This window comes from Rhea americana, unplaced genomic scaffold (assembly GCF_003343005.1).
Source record: "Rhea americana isolate MKP2758 unplaced genomic scaffold, rheAme1 scaffold_45, whole genome shotgun sequence".
NCBI lineage: Eukaryota > Metazoa > Chordata > Aves > Rheiformes > Rheidae > Rhea > Rhea americana.
Window position 1 is genome coordinate 2,910,883 of NW_028186590.1, and position 26,454 is coordinate 2,937,336.

A 26,454-nucleotide genomic window follows, 5' to 3' on the forward strand; every position below is an offset into this window, starting at 1 on the left:
AATTTCCACATGGAAATCTCTGAAAAATCACATCAGTCAAATATGTGAAACTGATGTTATCAAAGTTGGACTAGGAGAGGAGAATTTTAAGGTCAAATTCTTCATGTTTCCAATCTTATTTGGATTCATATGCACTAGTAATAATACGGTGGTAACATGAACGTGAAACAACTCGGCTATATCAAAATAAACTACTTGTTAGCTTTGAAAGAAAATATTTTTACTGTATCAAACTAAATGATTTCATGTGTCCACTGATGAAACTGATACCCTCCTATTATGTATTTCGATTTCATCAAATCAGAGTTGGCCATTGTTATAAAATTTTGGACCCGGTCTCATTACAACTGCATGAGAATCATAGAATCATAGAATGGAATCATAGAATCGGTAAGGTTGGAAGGGACCTCTGGAGATCATCTAGTTCAACCTCCCTGCTCAGCAGGGTCACCTAGAGCATGGTAGACAGGGATGCATCCAGGCAGGCCTTGAAGATCTCCAGAGAAGGAGACTCCACAACCTCTCTGGGCAACCTGTGCCAGTGCTCTGTCACTCTCACAGAGAAGAAATTCCCCCTCACGGTCAGGCAGAACTTCCTGTGCTTCAATTTCTGCCCATTGCCTCTTGTCCTGTCACATGGGACAACTGAAAAGAGTTTGTCCCCATCTCCTTGACACCCTCCCTTCAGGTACTTATCTACATTGATAAGATCCCCCCTCAGTCTTCTCTTCCCCAGGCTGAAGAGGCCCAGCTCTCGCAGCCGTTCCTCATAGGGCAGGTGCTCCAGCCCTCTGATCATCTTTGTAGCCCTGTGCTGGACTCTCTCCAGTAGCTCCATGTCTCTCTTATACTGGGCAACCCAGAACTGGACACAGCACTCCAGATGAGGCCTAACCAGGGCTGAACAGAGGGGCAGGATCACCTCCCTTCACCTGCTGGCAACACTCTTCCTAATGCAGCCCAGGAGACCATTGGCCTTCCTGGCCACAAGGGCACATTGCTGGCTCATGGTCAACTTGTCATCCACCAGCAGTCTCAGGTCTTTCTCTGCAGAGCTGCTCTCCACCAGGTCAGCCCCCAGCTTGGACTGGTGCCTAAGGTTATTTCTCCCTAGGTGCAGGACTCTGCACTTGCCCTTGTTGAACCTCAGGAGGTTCCTCTCCGCCCAACTCTCCAGCCTGCCCACGTCCATCTGAATGGCAGCGCAGCCCTCGGGTGTATCAGTCACTCCTCCCAGGTTGGGATCATCAGCAAACTTGCTGAGGAGGCACTCTGTCCCCTCATCCAGGTCGTTGATGAAGAAGTTGAACAGGATGGCACCCAGTCCTGAGCCCTGAGGGACACCGCTAGCCACAGGCCTCCAACTGGACTCCACGCCACTGATGACGACCATCTGAGCTCTGCCTTTCAGCCAGTTCTCAATCCACCTTACTGTACACTTGTCTAACGCACCCTTCCTGAGCTTCTCTAGGAGGGTGTGATGGGAGAAAGTGTCAAAAGCCTTGCTGAAGTCAAGGTACACAATGTCCACTGCTCTSSCCTCATCTACCCAGCCAGTCATTCCATCCTAGAAGGCTATCAGGTTGGTTAAGCAGGATTTCCCCTTGGTGAATCCATGCCGGCTACTCCTGATCACCACCTTCTCCTCCATATGTTTGGAGATGACATCCAGGATGAGCTGTTCCATCCCCTTTCCAGGGACAGAGGTGAGGAACTGACCAGCCCAGAGTTGCCTGGGTCCTCCTTCTTGCCCTTCTTGAAGACTGGAGTGACACTGGCTTTCTTCCAGTCCTCAGGCAGCTCTCCAGTTCTCCACAACCTTTCAAAGATGATGGAGACTGGCTTGGCAACAACATCCACCAGCTCCGTCAGTCCCCGTGGGTGCATCCCATCCGGGCCCATTGATCTGTGGATGTCTAGCCTGCCCAGAAGGTCTCTGATCCTGTCCTCCTCAACCAAAGGAGAGTCTTCCATTCTCCAGACTTTCTCCCTCACATCCAGGTTGCAGGATTTCTGGGGTCTGCCCTTAGCAGTGAAGACTAAAGCAAAGAAGGCATTCAGTAATTCTGCCTTTCTCTGTATCCCTTGTCACCAGGGCCCCCTGCCCCATTCAGTAGTGGGCCCACATTTTCCCTAGTCCTCCTCTTGCTGCTGATGTATTTGGAGAAGCCCTTCCTGTTGTCCTTGACATCCCTTGCCAGACTTGATTCCAGCTGGACCTTAGCCTTCCTCACACCATCTCTACATACTCTGACTGCATTCCTATAATTCTCCCAAGCAGCCTGTCCCCTCCTCCACATTCTGTGTATTTTCTTCTTCTGTCTGAGTTTGGCCAGGAGCTCCTTGCTCACCCATGCAGGTCTCCTGCCCCTTTTGCTGCACTTCTTGCTCACAGGGATGCACCATTCTTGAGCTTGGAGGAAGTGATTTTTGAATAGTAGCCAGCTCTCCTGGACTCCCCTTCCTTCTAGAGCCTTAGTCCATCAGATTTCACCAATTAGGGCTCTGAAGAGCCCAATCTTTGTGCACAAACAGAAGACTTCCCACCTGAAATGTAAGTGCTGGGTGTGCTTTCCCCAAACTAAAAATTGTTCGGAGGAGGTTGTGCTGGCACTCCAAGCAAGCCAACCAACCTCTAAAACAGAGGCACATGCCGTAGCTATGGAGAGAGATGGAAGTACCAATGAAAATGTTGGGAAAGGAACACGGCACAGCATCAAAAACTGTAGAGGTAGCTATGAAAAATCTATTGTTGACAGTGCTGAGAATGATAAAATACACTTAAAAAGTATCAGGGAGCAAAAGTAGTCTCAATACTGGCATAAGACTCTTGTTGATGTGGTTCTGGCCTTGATTAAATCGTCCAAACGTTTTGTCCTTTCTTTTCTTCTATTTTTCTGTGTGAAACACAAATAAGCTTTGTAAAGAGAAGAATAAAAAATTGCACATTTGGATGGAATCACTTTTCTCTTGTAATTAAAAAAAAAGCAATCTACTGTAGTTCTACTGGGAAAGTTTAAATATATTTGGTGGCTAAAGATGACTAAACAGCATTAATATACATGTTCTGTAATCAATGCAAAGAAAAATCTCATAACTGAATCACTTAAAGAAGGTAGGATAACAGTGAACAGCTACCTCACGTGCCATAACCTTCATCAGCAAATGCAATAGGAGGCGAGATGGAATTTCAGAGTTACTGTCAGAGCATTTCCCAGGCAGACAGACTTACCAGCAAGTTATCCTTCAGTAAGAAATCTCCATTTATTGTGTGATGTTAGGATCACTGGAGTTGTCACAATTCAGTGAGTGTTGGATGAAATACCATCCACGAAATTTTTTCCCATTCCCTCTGAATGAACAGAGTATGTATAGAGAGAAGGGTGATACTGTGCAGTGAAAAACGATAGATGGGAACAGGAGAACTGGGGCAGTGGTATACGTAATAACATAGTACAGCTCATGACCTGTTACACTTTTAACGTTGCAATGACTGAAGGGAAGTAGGAAAGCCAGTGTTGATTTTTTTAAACAGGCACCTTATACTTTCTTGTATTCCTATTATCTATTTCTATATAAGAGATGTCACTTAGCTTATCTCATCTGTGGCATTTTATGGCTATATGCAGAAAGTCAGGAGAGAGGATATTAGTTCTGCTAACGATCACGTTCTGATTGCTCTTTCTCAGCACAGGAAGGAGCCTTGCTTCAAAGGCAGAGCCTTGGGAATAGGAGAGTCCTATTCCCAAGAGAGAGAGGACTGTCTGCCTCGTTCAGACAAGAGCTTCTTAGCCATTCAAGACGCTGTTTTGTCTAGGAGAATACTCATGCCTTGAGGATTTGGAGATTAAGAGTGGAAAATGGGGAGGATTAGATGCTAGTGACAGGGTGTCAGGATCCAGATCAGTATAGAAATAAATCTTTGAGGAGGGAAGAGCATGTCTCCTTTTAGACGAATCAACACATCATGCTAAAGAAGTAAGCCAGCTGCCCTTGACCTTCTTTAAGGACAAATGAGGCACATTCCTCGCACAGCTGTTCTTCCATGACACATCTTCCTTCTTTTTTTGTCAGTTTAAGTGATAACAAGGTAGCATGGGAAACCACTTCCAAGTCATAAGTGTAGCATTTTCCATAGCTGTAGATCTATAGTCACTTATACTAGATACTGCTACTATGAATTTTATTGGCTTTATGCCAAAGTTTGGTAAGGATCCAAACTTGTAATAGAGATAACAAGAACTACCTTATTATAGCAGCCAACAAACAGATAGACTGAAACAGTAAAAAAGGATAGTTATTAAACTTTTTATCAGAACTTCAAACCTGACCCTGGTTTGCCAAATGGAAATGCAGAATATGTCTCTAGAGGGAAGCCAAAGTGCATGGTTAAAAATAATATGTAAGAGAAAAGTCTACAAAAGATTAAATTACCAAAGGAAAAGAATGCTGAAAAAGGCAGAACATCAGTGATATAAATCTGTCTGGAAGCCCAGAAAATGCCCAGTCGCTCAGTCATTTTGCAAACACAGATACGACAAAACATGTAAAGACATGTCACTATAGTCAAAATGTGATGCTTCTTCAAGTGAAAGAAGAAACCTGCTCACAGGAATCAGTTTAATACCTGCAAAGTCAACCAGGTAACAAAATATAGACAAATATCAAAAATATCTATATCTTGATCTAATAGGATCAAGAGCAGAAATGCCTGTAACAGAAAAATTCAAAGAGAGTTTAAAGTGCAGGTGATGGTAAATATAGAGACATAGGCGCACACACACATGCGCTGTGGAGCAGCGCCCTGTCCTGAAGACTGTGAACCATGGGTGAAATATGGAGATGGATTAGCAAAACCAAGCACTGCTCATTTTAAACTCCTAGGCCTCCGTGGAGTGCCTAAAGAAAGGGTGTATGTCATGGGCAGGATAGTAACTTGGGTATCAAACCTGAACCAGACAGGAATTGGCTGATTGCACCATATGAAGATATGATCACAGGAAATGAATGTTTCACAAAGATACATGTGTATGTTTTTGAGAGGATGTGGAGGATTTTTTTTCCAGAAGACCAAAATTCCATAAGCCTTGAAAAAAGGTTATAGGAAAAGCTGTAAATGATTCAGCGAATTGCATCAGTTGTAAAATACACAACTTGGTAGATTGGATTTTGCAGTTCAGTTATTGGAGTGAAAAGGGGAGACCATGTCAAGTTTTTCACTGAAACTAAGGAACTGAATAAAAATTTCATAAGTGAACACTTGTACAAGTAACAGAAGTGTTTGCTGAGACGACAGGAGTGAATTTCTTCAAGAAACTAGATGCCTAAGCAGAATTTTGACAGATTGGATAAAGTACACTCTAAGTCCAATTTGTCAAAATTTACCAATTGGCAGATAATGCTTTCTTGAAATTGCTTTCTGAATGTGTTTGATACTGGAAGCATTTCAATGTATCTCATTCCAGATTCCAGTGGGTCTCCCAGTAGACAAAACGTACACTGGTATACTCTGAGGGACGTCCTGTTAATCAGCTTTGGGAACTGGGAAACTGCAAGAAAAAATAACTTTAAAAATACCATTTTCAAAACACATTAAAATAAGTAGTGAGGGGAAAAGCAGAGCTGAAAGAATATAGGTTTGAGGTCTCCAGGATTAAACAATTCTAAACATGCTAAGAACAAAGAATTAAAATATACATGTCTTGTCCCCCTCCACTTTACAGGATGTTGATTGTTACTGATTAATTCACCTACATGTGCTCAGCTGTAACAATTAGGCTAAACTTCTCGCATAGATCAAAGTTAGTATGGTTGCCAGAGCATAAAGTAATTCAAAGCCTGTACTGATTCTGGCACACATTTTGCATTTCTTCTGGACACAGCAAAAGATACCAAATTCTTCACAAACTGCAGGAGGAGGATTTGGGAATTGTATTGCTGCGGAGACACGTGCTTGGTCATCTGCCCTTAACATGTTACATCAGAAACTTGAGTACAGCAAAAAAACAAACAAACAATCAAACAAAAAAATGTGAACAAGTCACCAAGGAAAATGCAAAGGCTTGAATACAGCCGTGCAGAGTTTCACTGTTTTCAATATGCACAATATTTTAGAAACGAAATGAGACCATTCACAGCTGATTCCTCATTATAGAAAAAGAAAAGGCGATAAAGCACAAACCAGGATCCAAAGATGTATTTGGAAAGTAGAAAATTATTCTATAGTGTGTGTTTTAGTGAAGTCGTCTCCTTTCGGGAATTCTCCCCAAAGAATAGTTGTCCTTGATGCATAAATAAATGATCCGGAGCAGAGCAGTGACAGTAAAGGGGATGAGCTGGAAGGCACCRTATTTAAGGATGGTGCTGTATCTGGGAGCTGCCCGTGTCGGTCCCGGACTGAGCCAAACCTTGCACCTTCCTTCCTTAAGATACCTCCTCCCGTTGGCGAGCGTCACGGTTAGCCTACGGGGCACGCGCGCCGGCAGGGACAAGCTTTCGACGACTGTCCCTGCCGCTAACGTGGCCTTGGTTTCCTCAGCACCACAGGTCCCCAGGTGCCGGGCCGCGGGAGCTGCCCGTGGGACTACCCACGTGCTGTGGCCTGGCCTGGCGAGGCGGGAGGGTTTCCACCCTCCCTCGTGACTGGCTGGCTCGGACTGATTGCTAGGAATCGCTCTTAGGCGGTAAATACTTGTGTTTGTAAGAGACGATGGAAAACACAATTAAATGGAAGCTACCTAACTCTGGTGCATCCATCTTCTTACTGTCTGATTCAAAATTGTTGTTACTTGTTAAAAAAAAATCTGTTTTTTTTCCAGTAAGTGAATGAAGACTCATGACTGATATGTGTCATTTCAGGTAATAAACACAAAAAACTAAGAGAGAATTGCATAGCAGAAGTCCTATATAACATAAGCGGCTAACTCAAACCAAGGATGTCACTGGGATTTTTAATATTATGTCAATACACTTGTAGCTATGTATTAGATTAAAAGGCACAAAATTGATCTCTCAACAATCCTCTATTATCGTAGAATCAACATGGGAAACCTCGATCGTAATTTTAAAAAGCGAGTGTTGTAAAACTATCGCATTCATCATAAAACTGATAAATGACAAAAATGTGCATAAATTTCATTTCGTGCTTATTAGATATTGCACTGAGAGCTGAACTGAAATCTCTGGTTGTGATTTATATACCACTAATAGGGTCTGTTCTAGGTTATGTTTTCAGATTTATGGCTGCCTCTCCCGTTGTTAAACTGTAGTTGGAAAGAATTAAAACATTAGTTCTTAAAGTGTGTAAATACATGTGTAGGTATACCTGTTAGCTGCTTTCTTCACAAATCTTCCCTTCTAATGTTAGAGCAAGGAAAATGCAAATTTGTCCAAATTATACTGTTATTTTGAACAGTGAAGCATCACACATATTACTTCTGCTGATTTTAATCTGGAGCCTAGCCAGCATAACAGAAGTGTCCCTAGTCCTTCAGCAGTTTCTGCCCCACAACTATTTAAAGCTCAAACCTTCCTGAGGTTTCTCCGAAGCAGAGTAGTGTTACACTTCCCCATAGTTAATGTGCAGCCTGATGATACCCGTTCAGAGTTTAGGGCCAACTCTGGTGCTCAGGACTTTGGAATCAATACAGGGTTTTTACTCAAGAAAGGGTTGCAGAAGCTGAGGTGTTTTGTTCTTATTTTCATTGAATGAGAAAACACTCTCATCTTTGACTATGAGTAACAAATCATTACTACTTGAATGGTATCAACTGTTAATCATGTTAACATGGTGACATTCTTAAATGAGTCATCTATAAATTAAAAGATGAAAAGATGTTTATTCTCACTCTTTTCCAAGTGATGTGGAAAGAACAGACACCCCTGCTTATGAGTTTTTAGGGGAAGGTGACAATTCCTGAGCTGGTATCAAATGACATTGTTCCTTCTGTTCTTTTATTCCTCTTATTGTTCTCTTGTAGTGAATCTGTGCTGATTTACGGCAGATGAGTATCTGCAGTGCAGCTACACTACACAGATGCTGACTTCAGTATGGAAGCGTTTGTGGGTTTATTAAAGCTAATTTCAGAGGACTCATTTGGTATGTTCTAGGCCATTTACTGGGCTCCTGAAAATGTTATGGATAGACCCGGTTCTGCTGGGAGCTCAAGGCAGGCAGCTCCTTACATCGGTGTGAAGCTTGTTGTCCTAGTTTACTAGCCTTCAGAGAACATAACAATATAATTTTCTTGCAAGATATACAAATAAAATAACAGCTGAGCTGTTGTCTTGCGGGCAGGTTTCTTATATACAACCCTAGGCTGATACATGCCCTGCTTATTAACCAGGTGCCTGCTAACTCTAAGCACAGAGTGCTCAATTTTGGTCTTTTTCTCATCACTAAAATAGCAGTAATTCTGTGAAGTGATGGCCTAGAACCAGAGAACCTGATTTTAGCAGCAGAAGTGCAGCAAATTATCCATGGGTTATTTTACATTTAAATAAGCAATTATATTATATATATTAACCAGGAAGCTATGATAAAAACAATTTTTAGCTGTTTCAGTGTTTTGCCTGAGGAAACCCTTATGTTTGAAAACTACCTGAGAAGCCTACTAATGCAGACAATTACAACAATTCATGGTTTTTATCCTAATTAGATAGGCAGAAAATCGAAAGTGCTCACAGCAGCTGGATTATAAAGAGTATGCTTTATTTAATTAACTGTTAACCTTGTTCATTAGAGTCCTCCAGGACCTTTTGTTAATACAAACCTTCATCTGGATGACCTCTCATTTTCCTCTCCTGCTATTTATATAATCCTAGATTGCTCCGGTGGCAGAGCAACCAAGGCACATGCCGATATAAAAATTGCTGAGGAACACACTGGCATCCATGTTCCTTATGTCAAAAGCAATTGAATATTTAAACCTGTGTGTTTCAGCCTTGCTTCCCCTGTGCATGCGTAGCTCCCAGTGCTAATAAGAGCTGTGTTGTGCAGAAATGTTTCAGGGTGAGATGAGGCCGGATGGATGGTCCTTCAGGAAGGAGGATAGACTTTCCCCTTCTGAACCAACAACAGATGCACCGATCAGTTACTGAGGGGAGCTGTCTGTGAGATAAAATCCCCCCCAAAGTTACAGATTGTGGTGACTGTGTACGGATCAGGGTGCAGGGCTGGATGCAGCTCTGACTGGAAAGGGCTGCAGTAGAGAGGAAGACGAAAGCAATGGCAAAGGCCAGGTCATCCCTACTGCGCCTGGTGATGTTTGTAGGAAGGGAAGGGTTAGGCTCCCGGTAAATCTAAACTTGCTGATTAGCTCAACATGCCTTGCTGAATTTTTAAAGGAGGGTGGATATGTCAACAGTGGAGGATTTTCCTATTCTGGTGTAAATATTGTTATTCTATATCTCATGAATAATCAAAGATTAATCCAGTTCCGTCTCATTAAATGTAGGACAAAGATACTTGGAGTGCATCACTTTTACAGCAAGCCTAAAAATCATATGAAGTCTAATAATTTATTCTATTGCATGTATTTTCAGTTGTGTTCCTTTTCTGTTTCAATTGCTAAGGATCTAAAAATGAGGTATTGAAAGTCCTAGATCTATGCTTGCTTTTGTAATAAGTCATTCTTTTTTTTTTTTTTTTTTAATCTTGATCTTTGGGATGAACCCTTTCAGTTTTTCTCCATGGAAAACCAAGAAAATGTGGCTAGGAACTCGTGACTGTGCAGCTACTGTAGGAAAAAATAATGTTATTGCCTGGCCTGAACTAAGCTTGACAGAGATTTGATGCTRCATCGTGACTAAGTGCACTGATTACTAAAACATTACTTACTTCGCAGTGGTGGAGGATTCTATGTGTCTCTCTGGTTTCAACCTGGACCAACCAACCAAAAATATCAGAACAAAGCTGTTACATATACATCTATGAAGAATTTCTGTTTCAATGCATTTACATTTTCTGGGAAGAAGATATTTCAAGAAAGCTTTTGACCAGCTCAATCAATAAGTCAGAATTTATTTCAGAATCATAATTTTATAATTTTAAGAATGACCTGAAAATCCAGCTTGTACATGTTTTACACAAACAAAATGCCTTTGACATCAGGAAGCTGAGTTCAAGTTGTTTGTGGTATCAGCAGAGTCAGAATCAGGTGAATTTTCTGTGAATTTTATCATTACCAGTTATTCACAGAAATTCTACAGTGAAGCATCAAAAACAGCCTAATCTTGTAGACTTTATTCATGATGATATTCACTTTAAAATCGGTTGTTCTTTGTGGAAGGGTAGCCAGGATATAAAAGATCATGTTGGAATATCACTGTTTCAGAAAACGCAAGAAGTGTGAAATCTCATCTCCAGCCTATTCAATGGCTTTCATGTTATTATACCTTCTACTGCATTTTAAAGACCTCCATAAATCTGATATATTAAGAAAAAATCTTGAGTAGAAAAATAAGGGGGTTTTAAATCAGAGTAGGGACCATGCAATTTTTTGTAGCATTTCAATGCAGAGACATATTTAATGTATCTACACCTGCTATAGTAAGTGACTAATATAACTGTGGTGTACCTACAATGGTTATTTTTAAATTTTACTTAATTAGTAGAAACTTCAGTTACTTTTGAGAGGCTATCACTATGTATAATTTGTTTTTTTAAAAAAATGTTGCTACGAATGGTAAATATTTTTCTCAAGGAATGAGCAAAGATATTTCAAATTGTTTCTCCCAGAAAAATCTTATATTCTTCCGCCTATCCCTCAAAAAAGATAAAACATCCTTTCGTCCTTTTTCTCCCTCAGAATACGTATCTCCATGAATCTTCATTGGAGTACATATATATATATATGCACGTGTGTTGGGGTGAGAGGGGGAGAGAAATAGAACTTCTACCTGAGCATATACTACAAAAGATTTTCAAACACAAGCTTTACGCATGCAATGACTTTTTCATCTTTGTATAACTGAGCAAACCTAGAAACAGCCCTCACTAATGCTAATGTGGATAATGACTACCAAACTGCGTAGCACTAATAGGAACCAGAACATTAAACTACCAAAAAATTAACACTTTTCAACTTCTATAAGCAAATTTGTGCTATTAATTTAACTCGAGTGAGGCTATAAAATAGACCTTCCACAATCATTAAATGCTTTACGCTCTTGCCCCTTCTCCATCGGGCTGATATGGGGGGTCCGCAAAATAGCGGCGCACTTCCCAGAGGAGGTGAAAGGCGCCTGGGACAACTGCAGGGCACTTACTGTGCAGGAGGTGTCCTGCSTGCATCTGTACACGCAGCACGTTTTCAGGGAAACTAGAAACTTGCAGTCAAATGAAATGTGAAGAGGTTTTAACACGGAAAAGGTTTCACTGGCAGCAAGAAAATGTTTCKTGCTTCGCCGTCTTTCCCTCCTGTCTCTCTTATCCCTGTCCCAAAGAAGCAATTTCTTTAAGAGAATCAGATGTCAAGTGGCCTGGATGCTGGCCATAAACTGCAGTAAATTCAGAGACATCATCTAACAATGCGTAAACCAGRTTTAACAGTTCACGCTATAAAAGTGGTAGGTAAATGACTAAAATGCGCGTTCTTTCTTTTTTTTGCTTGCCTTCTTGTCCATTTCATTCTTGGCCTACAATTTCCTACAAGCAAATGTACCACGTGGTAACCTGCTAGTAAGAATTATTGGTAGTATATGCAGAACTTTTTCAATTTTACACATAATCCTTTCTAAATTTGTGCAATAACTCTGTCCATGGAATTAAGTTGAAATTTGCTGAGGGAGAATGAATAAAAAAACTCTAAATAATCACAGTCATTTTTCCCATGTGTTCTTTTTCCAACAAAAAATACAACCAATCTTTTATTTAGGTGCATTTTAGCAAAAGGATCTCGTTTTGCTTTTGTGATTTATAAATTCAATACAGAATTTACACAATTGGAAATGAAGATGCTGAAGAAGATTCTAAAATCCCTATCAGTGCAATGTAGTTATAACAAGCTGACATATTTTGGGACAGAATACTATGTTTTCAAATTGCTCTGTGAAAAGAAAAGCAAATTAGATTCACAACATTTCAGTGTGCAGCCATTAATCATAAGCTGGTAAGGCATCATTACATGACACAATATTAATAATAACCTTAGTTTAGGTAAATTAATGCCTGAGTTGACATATGTCATATTTACCAGTTTATTGATTTCCACAGTTTTAGTCTCTTACAGACTAAAAAMATGCAAATTATTTTTTGGGAACAAATTGCAAATATTTCTCTATGTAATTTATTTTCAATGCTTTCTTACTGGCACCACACTAGTCTTCATCCTGTAGGAATAACAAATGAATTGGCTGACAAGGAACAGCTTTCTCCTGGACATAGAAATGCATTCAGCTGCCAAGTAAAATACAACTTTCATCTTCTTCTTTTCGATGAGCTGCTTAATAAGCTCCTTCAAGTACTTTTCTACTTCTTTTAGTTAACACACAAATTTTTGTTTTAGCATTCCAAAATCCATAACATTATGATGGCATTCCAGAATATCTAAATTAAGTTTATAGCTCCATACCAGTATGTATATACTATTTCACTGCCTCTTATAGGGATTCAGATTTCCTTAAGATATGGAGAAGCTGAATTCTGCTCCAAACTCTATTGCTGCAATTCAGTTGACCTCACTGTTGTACTGAAAACAGAATTTATTCCAATAAAAATGCCATAAATACAGATTGATGTTTTTGAAATGAACAGTCTTAAAAAAGGTTCCAGTGTGAAAGAAAGGAAAATTAGACAAACAAGGTGCAATTTTTAGATGTTTTTGTTTGCACAGTTGTCCAGGGAAAGTTACACCTAGTTTGAACATTTATCTTAGAAACAATTACATACAATTGAATATAACAACAATTGSATGTACCTTAACCTACTTTGGGAAATAAATTATTTCCTAACTGCTATTTCTGCATCATCACAATCTTTACTTATATATTGTTACTGTGGAGTAAAATACGAATGTATCTATAAAAACACTCAGCCTTTTTAATAAGAACTAATTTTACAGCTGTAACATATCACCTTTGGTAACTCTAAATCACCTGTGGTCTGATCCTCAATATCCAAAGTCACAGAGTATTTTACTTTCATATTGTTTGTGTAGGATTCAGCCCTCTGGTCTCTCACATTAAGTAGCTGATTTCAGCAGATAGTTAGTGTTGCTGACGTGGGCCCTTCACCAGGAACCTTTGGGGCCTGTTTCTACCAAGTGGACACGCAACCGTTCTGGAGAACGACCGCTCACCACAGGCTGCTAGACACATACATTTATCARATGTTTCTTGGTGCCTGGATGTTGGTTATCAGTAACAGATATTTTTCTTATTTGCCTTTCTAGGAGTTTGTCATGATTGTTGTCTTTGGTTTGGAATTTATTATTCGTATCTGGTCTGCTGGATGCTGTTGTCGATACCGAGGATGGCAAGGAAGACTGCGCTTTGCAAGGAAACCATTCTGTGTGATAGGTGAGTGTYCCAGCCCTAGTTTTTTTTAAGGTAAAAATGAAAGCTCCCACCATGCTATTCATTTTGCTTCTAAATGAAAAAAAAAATGGAAGCAGATTCTGTTCATGGTTAGCCTGATATAAATCCAGAATAGTTGTGTCTCGACTGCCATCTGCCCAAGGCCTCTCTAGATACAAAGGCCCTTACTACCAGTCAGTTGGTTATTCTTGTATTCACCAAAGGACTTTTTTCTAAGCAGCTCATATAGCTGCTTAGACATGTATATTGGAAAAATGAGAGTTTGAGAACTGATGTCCTTGAAAATCACAATCTCCTTGAGATTCACAGGAGCTGTGTGCAGTTAAGGCCATGAGTATTAGATAACTTAAATATACCTCTGTGTACATGCCACATATATATATGTGCATGCATTGCATGTTCTCTTTATTGAACCTTCTGTGGCCACAGATAAGATGTGCATACACTTCATTAAATTTGAAAACCTACTTAGGAGCATATATCATGCTGTCATCTGACAATGCTACTTCTTCCTCCTGTCCCTGCATGAGAGTCCAGGTAGCAGCTGTGCCAGTGACTCTGGCATAGGAGATAACATACTRCTTCTACAACTGTTTCAAGAGTCTCTTCCTCTTCTTCCTTGCTCTAGACAGTCTCTCTGAGAATGAATAAATAAGTCCACAACCACTCAAATCTCTATTTTTTAAAAAGAATCTGTAAGAAATTGGTTTCCCACTAATAGCAGAAAACAAGGATGGGTAACCAAATTCATCTGGTAATTTGTTATTTTTCTAATGGTTTGGGACAACTGCTTTGTAGAGGACATCTGTGGAACMTCAGTATCTCAACTTTCCACCTTCTGTCTCAACCTCCTTCCCCTCTCCAGCTTTTAATTTCATCTGGCTTCATTAAATTATGAGGTGGTTGGGACAGGAGACTCATTTTCCCATGCAGCTATGCACCAGGTAGCACAACGGCGTCACACACCYATAGCAGCAATACCCCAAAGGTCTCTGTGTAAACAAGGAATAACTGTAACTTTGTGAAGGTGAATGTAGCCCTGATCTGGAAAGAGTTGTGCAGTGCCTGGTGATGTAGCAGGCTTGTGTGCTGAGTGGTGCAAGTACCTGAAGCACACTTGGTGCCTTCTGCCCTGGTGAATCCACATCTTGTCTCGTGGAGGGATTCCTGGTTTGGAGAAAGGGCCTTTAGCAAGAGGTGCACAGGTAGGTGGAAAGGAGGCTCAGATTGTCTCCTCCACAGAAAAAAATCACCCCACCAAAGCTATTTTGTAGCACTGCAGGAGAGGAGCAAGTATCAGGATTGGCACCTGCTTTTTTCCAGGAATAATGGGAGATCTGTGAGTATGTTACCAGACCCAGCCAGCCCTATGGTCACAGATTTGCCCCAACATTCCCACACTTGGCTAAAAAGAAAGTGGAAAGAGGATTCAGAAATCTTCCCAGCCTTTACCAGGCAATGTGTCAAGGGAAAGTTAGAAATTCAGACATTCACTTTCCCTGGCATCAACAAACATTGCTACCCTTCTTAACTGAACTTGCAATTATTTCAAGATTTTGCGGTGCATGGGAAGCTTTCCAGTAATCAGGTTTTTTGAGCACATAATCGTAAGAAAGGACCAGACTGTTAATTTAATAAAATTAACCTACATTGAACATTTAGAACTTACTGGAAACATATGAAACATTTGAGCATTCGAACTTATTAGAAACATTTGAAACAGCAGACTGTTTTGCTGCTCTCTTGAAATGCTTTTGTGTGGAAACACTAACAGTTTGTTCAGTTCAGCTTTCATTTCTCCTCCTTTTCCTGTCTCCGTCCGACTGGCAAGTTTTCTGACAGTGATTTACTTCAGTCTTAAGTGTTAATTCCCAGCAAAAATGAATGAAGGTTCTTTCTTGTTCAAAACTCTGTATGTTATCACAAGGGTGACTGACGTAGATTTTTCCCCTTTCCTTTAAGCAGCTCCTAGCGACCCTCCTACTATTTGTGTAAGAGTTCAGGCAGATTTCCTGGCTCAGGGCCCAGTGAGCGTTGGGTTTACTTGACTCGATTACAGTTTTTTCTCCTTGCTCTGGATCCGTCTGCTCTCCTGGTTGCTCCTGTGTTTATGCAGGCCATCTCTAGCCTTAAAAGCGTCTTCTCTCCGCTGTCCCCCCTTGAGACTCTGATATTTGCTCACAGAACGAACTAGCAGCCAGAAGGCCTTCTCTCGTGGACATCTTCCTGGGAAACCTTGTTCTACAATATTCTATAAAGTGCCTAGTGAAATGGTATTTCTTACCATTACGCTGTGTGTTTCCTCTTTTACTGTTGTTTTTTTGTCCGTTTCTGGACTGTAGCATCTCTGAAGGGAGCTCAATGTCTTTCCAGATTTGATCTTTTAAGGGAGAGCCTTTAGCGAGTTGTCTTACAACTCTTGCCACAGAGGTTAAATATTTGCCTGACACCCAGACTTTGCAGTTGTTGTGGTGTGTGTCCTAGCAGCAAACCAGGCCAGCAACATCCTGGGCTGTATTAACCAACCATTCGATTGAGGGAAGTCGTTATGCCTTTCTAGTCAGCAATCATCGGACCATGCCTGGGATACTGCAGCCTGTTTTAGACCTCCTAGTATAGGAAGAACGTGAATAAACTGGAGTGAGTTTAGGGAAGACCACCAAGATGGTCAGGGCTGGAGCACTTGCCTGATTAAGAGAAGCTGAGGGAGCTGGGCTTGTCCAGCCTGGAGAAGAGGCAGTTTGGGGGGGCACACAGGTCTCCTTAAAAGCAATGGCCAGTTTCAGCATTTTATTTTTGTGTATTTAATTGTTTATTTATTCATCCATTCACTTATTCATTCTGCTTATTATTACAGYGAAACAATAATATTTTAAAATACTTAGTCTGTTTACTATTAATTAAATTTTCCTATATGTTCGCAGCAGATCAGTTCCCTGATTATTTTTGTGGTCAAACACAAATCACATAGAGGAACAGCCTAAGAGCTAGAAATAATAAATTTGAGGATTACCTCAAGGGTCACAATCAGAAAGTCTTTATTTTTTTTTCTATTAATAACCTACCAGAAAAGCATTATTCGGGGCCAAAGCTCTGTGCTTACATTAGCGTGCCTACATCATCACTACACTGACAAATTAGTTCGTCAAGCACCTCTGTGTGCAACTGGGTAAGGAAAGATATCCATCAAGACTATTTGTCAGTTTTGTACCCTTCTTTGTCTCTGTGTAAATGCAAATAATACTGCAGCACTAAACCTTGACTGATGTTTTGTTTTAGATCAGGATCAAGAGTTGCCTGCCTTCCCTCATTTTCTCTGTTTCTATATGAGCCTCTGTATGTAAGGCATGGAGCATACCATGCACACCCTGCCAGGGATGTTGATGTACTTAAAAATCTATTTACTTCTGTAAGATTCTAATTTTCCATAGATCACAGGCTTATCATACTGAAGCTTGGATGTTAGCACAAGAGAGCAATGTTGCTGCTTTATAATGCAGTCATCAGGGCTCCCTCTGGGGTTCCAGTAACTCAGATGCCAGTGGAGGAGCCCTATCCCTCAGGAGGAGCCATGCTTGCTGAAGGTCCCTGGGATAAAAGGGGACATGTCTGCTGATCAGGAAGAAAACATGGCACCTCCTTTCTGCAAAGCCAGCCAGAGGCACAGAATTCAGTGATGAAGCCATTATCCTTTCTCTGTTGGCAATGGTTCTCCTGCCATCGCATGTGACCTGAAAAAAAATAAACTTCTGGCCTCAGTCATGTGCTGTCAGTTTGGGAGGCTTCACCATCACAGAATGACAGCTCATTCTGGATGTCATCTCCAGACATATGGAGGAAAAGAAGGTGATCAGGAGTAGTCAGCATGGATTCACCAAGAGGAAATCCTGCTTAACCAATCTGATAACCTTCCATGTTGGAATGACTGGCTGGGTAGATGAGGGCAGAGCAGTGGACGTTGTGTACCTTGACTTCAGCAAGGCTTTTGACACTGTCTCCCATAACATCCTCCTAGAGAAGCTCAGGAAGGGTGCGTTAGATGAGTCACCAGTGAGGCAGATTGAGAACTGGCTGAAAGGCAGAGCTCAGAGGGTCGTTGTCAGTGGCGTGGAGTCTAGTTGGAGGCCTGTGGCTAGTGGCGTCCCCCAGGGCTCAGTACTGAGTCCCCATCCTGTTCAACTTCTTCATCAACGACCTGGATGAGGGGACAGAGTGCCTCCTCAGCAAGTTTGCTGATGATCCCAAGCTGGGAGGAGTGACTGATACACCCGAGGGCTGTGCTGCCATTCAGAAAGACCTGGACATGCTGGAGAACTGGACGGAGGAACCTCCTGAGGTTCAACAAGGGCAAGTGCAGAGTCCTGCACCTGGGGAGAAATAACCCTAGGCACCAGTCCAAGCTGGGGGCTGACCTGSTGGAGAGCAGCTCTGCAGAGAAAGACCTGRGASYGCTGGTRGATGACAAGTYGACCATGAGCCAGCAAYGTGCCCTTGTGGCCAGGAAGGCCAATGGTCTCCTGGGCTGCATTAGGAAGAGTGTTGCCAGCAGGTGAAGGGAGGTGATCCTGCCCCTCTGTTCAGCCCTGGGGAGGCYTCATCTGGAGTGCTGTGTCCAGTTCTGGGYTKCCCAGTACAAGAGAGACATGGAGCTACTGGAGAGAGTCCAGCATAGGGCTACAAAGATGATCAGAGGGCTGGAGCACCTGCCCTMTGAGGAACGGCTGCGAGAGCTGGGCCTCTTCAGCCTGGGGAAGAGAAGCCTGAGGGGGGATCTTATCAATGTAGATAAGTACCTGAAGGGAGGGTGTCAAGGAGATGGGGACAAACTCTTTTGAGTTGTCCCATGTGACAGGACAAGAGGCAATGGGCAGAAATTGAAGCACAGGAAGTTCCACCTGACCGTGAGGGGGAATTTCTTCTCTGTGAGAGTGACAGAGCACTGGCACAGGTTGCCCAGAGAGGTTGTGGAGTCTCCTTCTCTGGAGATCTTCAAGGCCTGCCTGGATGCATCCCTGTCTAACATGCTCTAGGTGACCCTGCTGAGCAGGGAGGTTGAACTAGATGATCTCCAGAGGTCCCTTCCAACCTTACTGATTCTATGATTCTGTGAAAACTGAGCCATGTCCTGCAACTTTAAATGCCACAAGAACATATCTGGTTTTGTACAGCACCTAGCATCAATGAAATCCTAGTATGTATCATGGACTCCCACACAGTGCAATGACAGAAAAATAACTAAAACTAATAAATCACAAACTGTGGGTCAGAAGTGTAAGATCCCGTCAGCCTCACTTGCTTGTCTGACCTCTCCCAGGCAGGATCTCTTTCTTAGGCTTTCAGAGGTCCTTCTTTCTATCCATTGTACGTGTAAGAGACTTGGTGGGGGAGAGTGTTACTGTTTGCAAGAGAAAGCCCAGCAAGGGCAAGTGAACAGCACACGGGTGCTCTTCCCTACAAATACTGGAGATTATTAGCACCAGCTAACTGCCTCCAGTGACAGCAGAACAGATGTGCTGCAGTATATGGACTGGATCCCATTGCATAAGACTATGAGACAGTTCATTGCCAACACGGCAAAGATGTGTCTTCCTTCACAAAGACAGCAGCTTGGAAAAGGTGAAGGGAAGGATGGTGAGTTACCTTCAGGGGCAGGCAGAGGTGAGCATGAGGATGTTTTCTTGAACCAGAGGCCAGCATATGCAGGAAGACTAGTCTTCAGATGAGCTGCAGAGGTGGGCTGGAGAGGTGAGTGGGTGCTCCATAGCTGAAAGGGCGACTGCTGGAGCTGGAGCAGCACAGGAACTCAGCGCTCAGCCCTTGTAATGTGTGGTACAAAGCAGAACATGCAGAAAAAATGCGTTATTCAGGAAAAAAAGAAACTTAAGAGAATGTCAAGCGTCAGACCTATTTAAGGAAAGAGTAATGAAAGCCCAGTGAGGTAACTCAGTAATAACAACATACTACATTGTTTAAAAACCAAGTGAAGAGGAAGAAGGCACTTACTGGTTTGGCTAAAGACTGTTGTGTTGTGACCTTCTTCAGTGCAAGGATGGGGAAGCAGTGGAGAGAGAGACTGAACAGCGTCCAGAGGTTTAACAGTGAAGAAGCTAGCAGATCTGCATAGATCAGAGAGTAGCTGGAGAGGCAAGAAGGACTGAATGAGAATTTGCAGAGCAGAGTAAAGCTATTTTTCTGGGGGAAAAAAAGACAAAGGAATCAGAGAAGAAACAGACTGCAAATGATTTAGAAGAAAGAAAAATAATGTCGGAGGGGAGATCATGAAGAAAAAGCAAAGATGTGGATAACAAAATAATTATTTCAGCATGTGCCTTTCTATTTTCAACACCCACTACCAGCTTGCACATTCCGGACTACACTTTATCATAGTGCACATTTATTCCATTATAGACAACACACTATAGAAATATGCTATGAAATTATTTCTATTTTGGGAGGAAAGGGATATTTTAAAGGATTGAGCATTAGTTATAGCTATATTAAACTTAATAACACACTTGATTCTACTTAGACATCTAAGTTGATCCACCCATTTTCCTTTTCTAGGTGAAAGAATTGGATAGACCTGTCCACACTTATATTTCTATTTTCAGTAGAAGTTATGGGTTTATTGTTTTTAAGTATTCCTGCATGAACACATGGGAGTAAATATTCATTTATTTGTGTTATGGGTAAGATTTTCCTCTGTGGTTCCTGATAATGAGGAGGGTTTTAAGTGTAGTTGAAGTTTAGTATTATTGCAATTTGTCGTAAGTCTAGGTGGATAAATGTTTAGGTGTTTGAGCTTGAAAGGTACATTTTCCATCCAGATTACCACACCTATGTGCCTGTCTTGACATTTGAGGGGAAAGGGATTTAGTCAGTAGATTTGTTTTGGATGGTTTCCCAGGCTTCTCCCTCTGTTCCTGCTACCAACTTTCCTCTTTGTCGTGGCCTTCAGTGACCCACTTGAAATATCTCACTCATGTGGCTGAAGTTATCAGCTGATCGGTTAATACTCTGTATAACCCTTTCCAGAAAGCTTTTCTGAGAGTGGTCTTTGTAGGCAGCAATATAACCATGCCCCCTGGTACATCTGGTGGCAAGCAGCAATCAGATACCTGGCTCAGCTCTGACTGACTTTCCTTCATGTTTTTGCTGATTTATCAAGTCCGGTGAAGTTCATTTCTAGTTGTGCTTCAGAAATGTGTCATATCTCATTATTTTGTAACCATAATGCACTAACCACTGAGAAGGGGCTTCCCACAGAAAAGGAAGTCGACAGAGTCATCTTTCCAGTCAAACATTTTTTTCCTATTATTCTTTATCCTCCAAATTCACTTTAATAAGGTAATTATGCCAAATGTGTTCTTTATTTTTCTGGGTTGTAAGAAGCCTGCATTCCTGTGCATATCCAACGAATAGCCTTGATTCTCCCTTTTAGATTACAATAGTATTTTGCTTATCAAGCTCTGCACTTCACACTAACTTCTGGCTGTATTATGGCCACTATTACATGTAGCTTAAGAGGGAAAGTTGTTATTCCTTGCTTTGCATTGTATTTTCCCATCTTCAATAGTCATTTAGTTGCCTTTCCTTTATTGTGGGCAGAGTTCTTTAGTCCATTCTCCAACTGGAGCACACAATTTTAGTTCCTAAGTGGTATATAAATTATAGATTCAATTAGGGGTTTTGAAACTCCCATTTGGCAGTGATTTCACCTTAAATTTGAGCCCACTTCTAGCAATATAATATTTTTTCCAGGGCAACTAGACTTACTGATGGTCCAGTCCAGTGAAACATTTCATGGATTTCAGTTAGGCCATCAGTAGTTTCCCCACAGCTGCTTCTATTTTACCTTTCATCAAGCTACAGTGTGATGGAAATGTCACAAGTTCAAATTCTGTTGAGGCTGCAAAATGAACAAATTCCTAACAGGAAGCTTAAGTCCATTATCTGTAATCAGGCTCTTGAACTTCATAGCTGGCAAACTATGTTTCAGAGCATTAAGTGATAGCAGYGACTATTGCATGTTACTGAGTCTATTTTTCATTAATTAGAGTAGTAATGAACTGTCATAGAGTACTTCTGTCAAACCTTTACAAACAAATCCATATCTAGTGTGTTACAAGGTCAGCTGAACCTTTAATTTGTTTTAATTCAACATATTTATGCAGTGATATGTTGCATGTCCATCATCTTAGTATTTAAACAGAATATATAGTTTAAATACAGATAGATAGCAAATCTGTTGCTCATGATAAACAATATAAACAGCCCCTTTCTTGTACAATTTGAACTCTAAATAACCTAGTGCTGGTCTGGAATTAAGTATAAGCTTGACCAAAAAGACACATCTCACATCATATCTGATAATAAATCCCAGCAAAACCAGATTCCAGCAGGAAGAAATTCATTATTGGGGTGCTCTTCTGGCAACATTCTCCTGGCAGCCTTAGCTAAACTCATTTTTTAGATACATGCTTTATTCCATAAAATACTCCGATTATCTTCAGTAGAATTATCCACTGAAGTAAAAGGAAAAGATTCGTCCTTCCAAGATTGAAAAGTGAAACTTCCTTAGATAATTTCAGCAGCCATGACTATGTACAAAGAAAAAGAGATACTCTTTAAACTGGTCCCCAACTGTGCAGATTTTTAAAACTGCACTGCACTAACATTTAGTGACATGTCACATTTGACAATCTTGGCAGTACAATTTTTAAGAGCATGTCAGAAATATCATATCATTTGAATATTTTCTACAGGTCTCATTCTTTCACATTTACTTTTGCTGGCAAGTACCTTCACTATTGAATAATACAGTCTTCTATGAGTAAAGACATCAAGCTCTGGTCTTTGCAGAATTTGTTTGCTGCTCAGAAGAAATTTGCAAGTTTGATAGGATCCAGTTTATGCTGAAATTTCTTTCTGGTATATGCTAAAGAATTCAGCAATCTCCATTTGTTGATTGGCATTTTTTCTTACACTATTATCACAATCTTTATTTTGAGTAGGGAGCACCTACTCACCTGATGAATGGTTTTTCCTTTCCTATGGGGGAGGAGTTGTAGGCAGTATCATGTTTCATTTTCGTGAGGTTTTGGTTTGGGGATCAAAGTTTTTATGCATTCATGTTATGTGTATCTGCTGAGATCTCTGGTGATCAGGGAAGTCAGTAAAGCTAGTGGAGAATTTCTGATGAAATAAATGATCTTTCATTGAACAATATTAAGTAATTGAAATGAAAAACATTCACAGAAACTTACCAATGCCTTTTTTCTGAAGAAAGATATATTAGATTAAAGCTGGATTTTCTGTTCTTTCTTTTGTCAAAATTAGAAGCACTCTTTCTCCCAAACACACAGATTAGCTGATAATCCAGTTTCTGGTTTCTGGATAAAGTATGGTTAAATTCTTGCTCTGGGAGGTTTGGAGCACAAAATTACCATCTTTCAGCCCTGTTGAAACTATCCAAACATCAATAAATAGTTCTTAACTGGTCCAGAGGGAGTTGCTGATTAACCCTGCTACCTGGTGTTAATGGTACTCATCTACTATGTGAGAAACTCCAATTTTGTTCATTCAGTGAGCTATCAGTCATTTGTAAAGTGAGAATTGCAGCAGTACACATTAGAAGAGGTCTGCACTAGAATGGGAGAAATGGCTTAGACCACAGCAGTGTGGAGGACAGAACTGAATCAGAAAATGAAGATAGCTTATGACTGAAAATCTGTTAAAAGCCAGCGACCTTTTGCTGTAAAGAATTTACTTATGACATTAGAGTTACTTTCTTTGAAGCCTATTTAGGAAACTATTGAAGATTATTTTCCCAAATGTTATGTAGTTATGTCCATCCCAGATTAAGACGGATAAAGTTTAGTACATSCATTAAAATGGTTAGCAATCCTTAATTTGGTTCAGCTTTGATGAGAGTCTCCTGAAGTCAAATGTGGACTGTCTAATAATTTTGAAATAATRAGGTTCTCTGTCCATGCTCACTCATACTCTATAAATGAGTTACAGAGTCTTTCAAACGATTGATGATCTCTGATATGTGAATCTCAGAAAAATACATTGATGGTAGAATTTCCAGTGCTGCTTATGAGCCACAAGGTTTCAGTGGCATGGACAGGTACAGGAAGAATCAGGTAAGCAGCTGACAGGCCAAGCAGCATTTAACATTTTCTGGGTTTAGATTTGATACATTCAATTTTTAGGGAATGACTCTAAATTCATTGCTACTAGAGGTGCCCAGTACACAAAGATGCTCACAGAAATAGTACYTCTTTTCACTACCTTTCTTTATTTGATTTCAGATGCTCAGATCCTGCCTTACTAATCTGAATGCTCCTTATATCTGCAGATAGTACAGATGCTCTTAATATCCACGGATAGGTGTCAATGCTTCTCTATTCCGAAATTAAGTAGCTGCTAACATACAGCACTAGTGTGGAAGATAAGGAGGTAGACAGGATTGTGCCAAATATATGCATCATGCATCTGCCTACCTCRGTATAATGGAGTCCCAGAAGTAAAATAACATGTTTGTTTTTCAAATTTTATCATTCTTGGCATCTATATATATATATATACACACACATATACATACATATACATATGTATATATATATATACATACATACATATATATATATGTATGTATGTATATATGTATATACATATATATGTATGTATGTATGTATGTATGTAATGATGTAAGAGAATAACATTTCAGAACTTAGTTGATATGCAAAGAAATATTCTTTTTTCCTGGTTTCTTTTCCAATATAAGGCTGCCGACAAATGCATTGGTTGTGTGATGTTCTTCACAACTCCCATCTCAAATAATTTTTGGCTCTTTTCCTTAGCCTGTCTTTGAAAAGAATTGCTACTGCAGTGGCTGTGCAAGATTTCCTTCAGTGCAGTAGTGAATTCTATTCTCCAGGCAGAAATCTGAATCATTTAAAAACGTTTTCATATAGGTCCGTAATAGCGTCCTATATTAGATGTTTGTTATTTTGGACTTTTGCAACTGCCTGTTACTCTGTCCTGAGCATATATACAACCTCTCATGAGACTGTGGTAACTCTAGCTTGTGGTATCACTTTATTTCAAAAATCAATTTTAGTGTGTCTCTATTTTACTAGCATGCCTGTACTTGCTTTCCTTAGGGGTGCTGCTGCAGAACGTGGACATAAATTTCAGCGTTAATGCCTTGGTTTCCTATGTCATACAGTGCTCCGTTCTAGATCTGACTATCTGAGCCATAATTACCTGCGCTCGCAGGTTTTCGGTGATCAAATTGTGTTTTGGGTGATGTCTCAGCCACCATCACCCCCACAAACACCGATGAAATTTGAAGAAGTCTAAGTGAGTTATCTGCTTGGTGTATATTGAAGGAATCTTCCTAGAATGATTTGAAAGTCCTAGAGGAAAAGGGGAATTTAGTGATCGCAGTAGGTATTGTACTATGGGCAACTGCATTGTTCATGTTTATTCTGTAATAATTACATTTTTACTAATCCTTGTTCACAGATTACTTTGTTCCTTTAACATTCAACCTGCAACATGAAAGCCCACAACATGCTATCTTGTAGTTGCTGTATGTCTTTCAGTGTCTTTGCTGCTTTTAGTTCAACTAGCATTATTATAATTATTAGTTATGCTTGTTTTATGTTGCGATTTTGTTGCTATCCTCACAGAAGAATAGTTTATTTCTATTCAGGTCATTTGTATGTGAGCAACTTCTCCAGCCAGGATAAGGGTCCTAGGTATAGTCAGGCTAATAATATTTACTTCATTTTGATTGGATGTGTTTTTTAGTGAAATAGGCATTTTCATTTGTTTTGGGTGTAACATTGGTTTCTTCAAATGTAGCTTTATCTAGATAGCAACCAAGAAGCTGTTATCAGTTCAGCCTTAATCTGTTACCTGACAGTGCTGACAGGTTAAAATACAAGCTTTGCCCATTGGTGTGCTCAGTACAGTCAGACTGATTGCTCTGTCTCTTCRTCCAGCCTTGCAGCCAGCTTATAACTCATCATAAGGCTTGAAGAAATTCAGTTTCCATGGACATTTCTGTTCTTTTACGTCACTGCAGAGAACTACATGTTGCCACCAGCATTGCTTAAGTGACGGAAAGCCTAATTGGCAGAATCTGATCCAGATCCCATCTAGTCCAGTGGAAATTATAGGCAATTTCTGTTTTTATGATCATGCCCCAAATGGTTAGCCTCAAACTGTTGCACTAGAAAAAAATTTGTGTGGGGAAAAAAAGGTACTTTTTTAATTCCTTGTTTTTACAGATGCTGCGTTAAATGCAGTAGTTAGGAAGGATTTTACAATGTAACAACATTATTACATTGTTTAACAGTGCTACAGAATTTATATTTCAAGTTTAATACAGCTATATAGAAATATTGGCATATTTCTAGATAGCAAATATTATCTGTATTTTAACTTCCTCCCTTYCCTTCCACCCCCAGTACTTAAGCAGCAGGCTCCTAGAAGCTGTAATCTCCTCTTAAAGAAAGATTACCTTTTTTTACCTTTAGGATGGTTCTGATAACCCTCAAAGGTGAAGATCTGACCTTCACATTGACTGCGTTTAAGATCTCACTTTGGGATCGCCTCCCCTTGGACTTGGGAGAGCGTTACCAGATCATGTTTCTTCYCTCTCTGGCAGGCACAGAGCAGTGCTCCTGTCTCCTCCTTCCCATTGCTCGTCGCTCATGTAGGGAAGGCTCGGGGGTGGTCATAGGGTGGCCCTTGCAGGGGCCACGGATCACCACCTGGAGTAAATGGTATAGACAATAGCGCCGGTCTTCTCTGAGACATGGAGAGCCTCTTGCTGGCACGGCAGCACCTCGCAGGCTAAGATAGAAATGCAGGTGGGCTGGTAGCTGAGGGTGAAGTGGT

At 40.7% G+C, this 26,454-nt stretch overlaps 1 protein-coding gene across 1 annotated transcript in view; it reads left to right on the forward strand.

Moving 5' to 3' along the window:
* KCNQ5 (potassium voltage-gated channel subfamily Q member 5) overlaps positions 1–26,454 on the forward strand; it is a 304,096-nt gene that overhangs the window by 215,060 nt on the left and 62,582 nt on the right. The window contains exon 4 of the mRNA XM_085316085.1: positions 13,392–13,518. Within this exon, the coding sequence (XP_085172211.1) occupies positions 13,392–13,518 (127 nt within the window). The remainder of the gene's footprint in view (positions 1–13,391; positions 13,519–26,454) is intronic.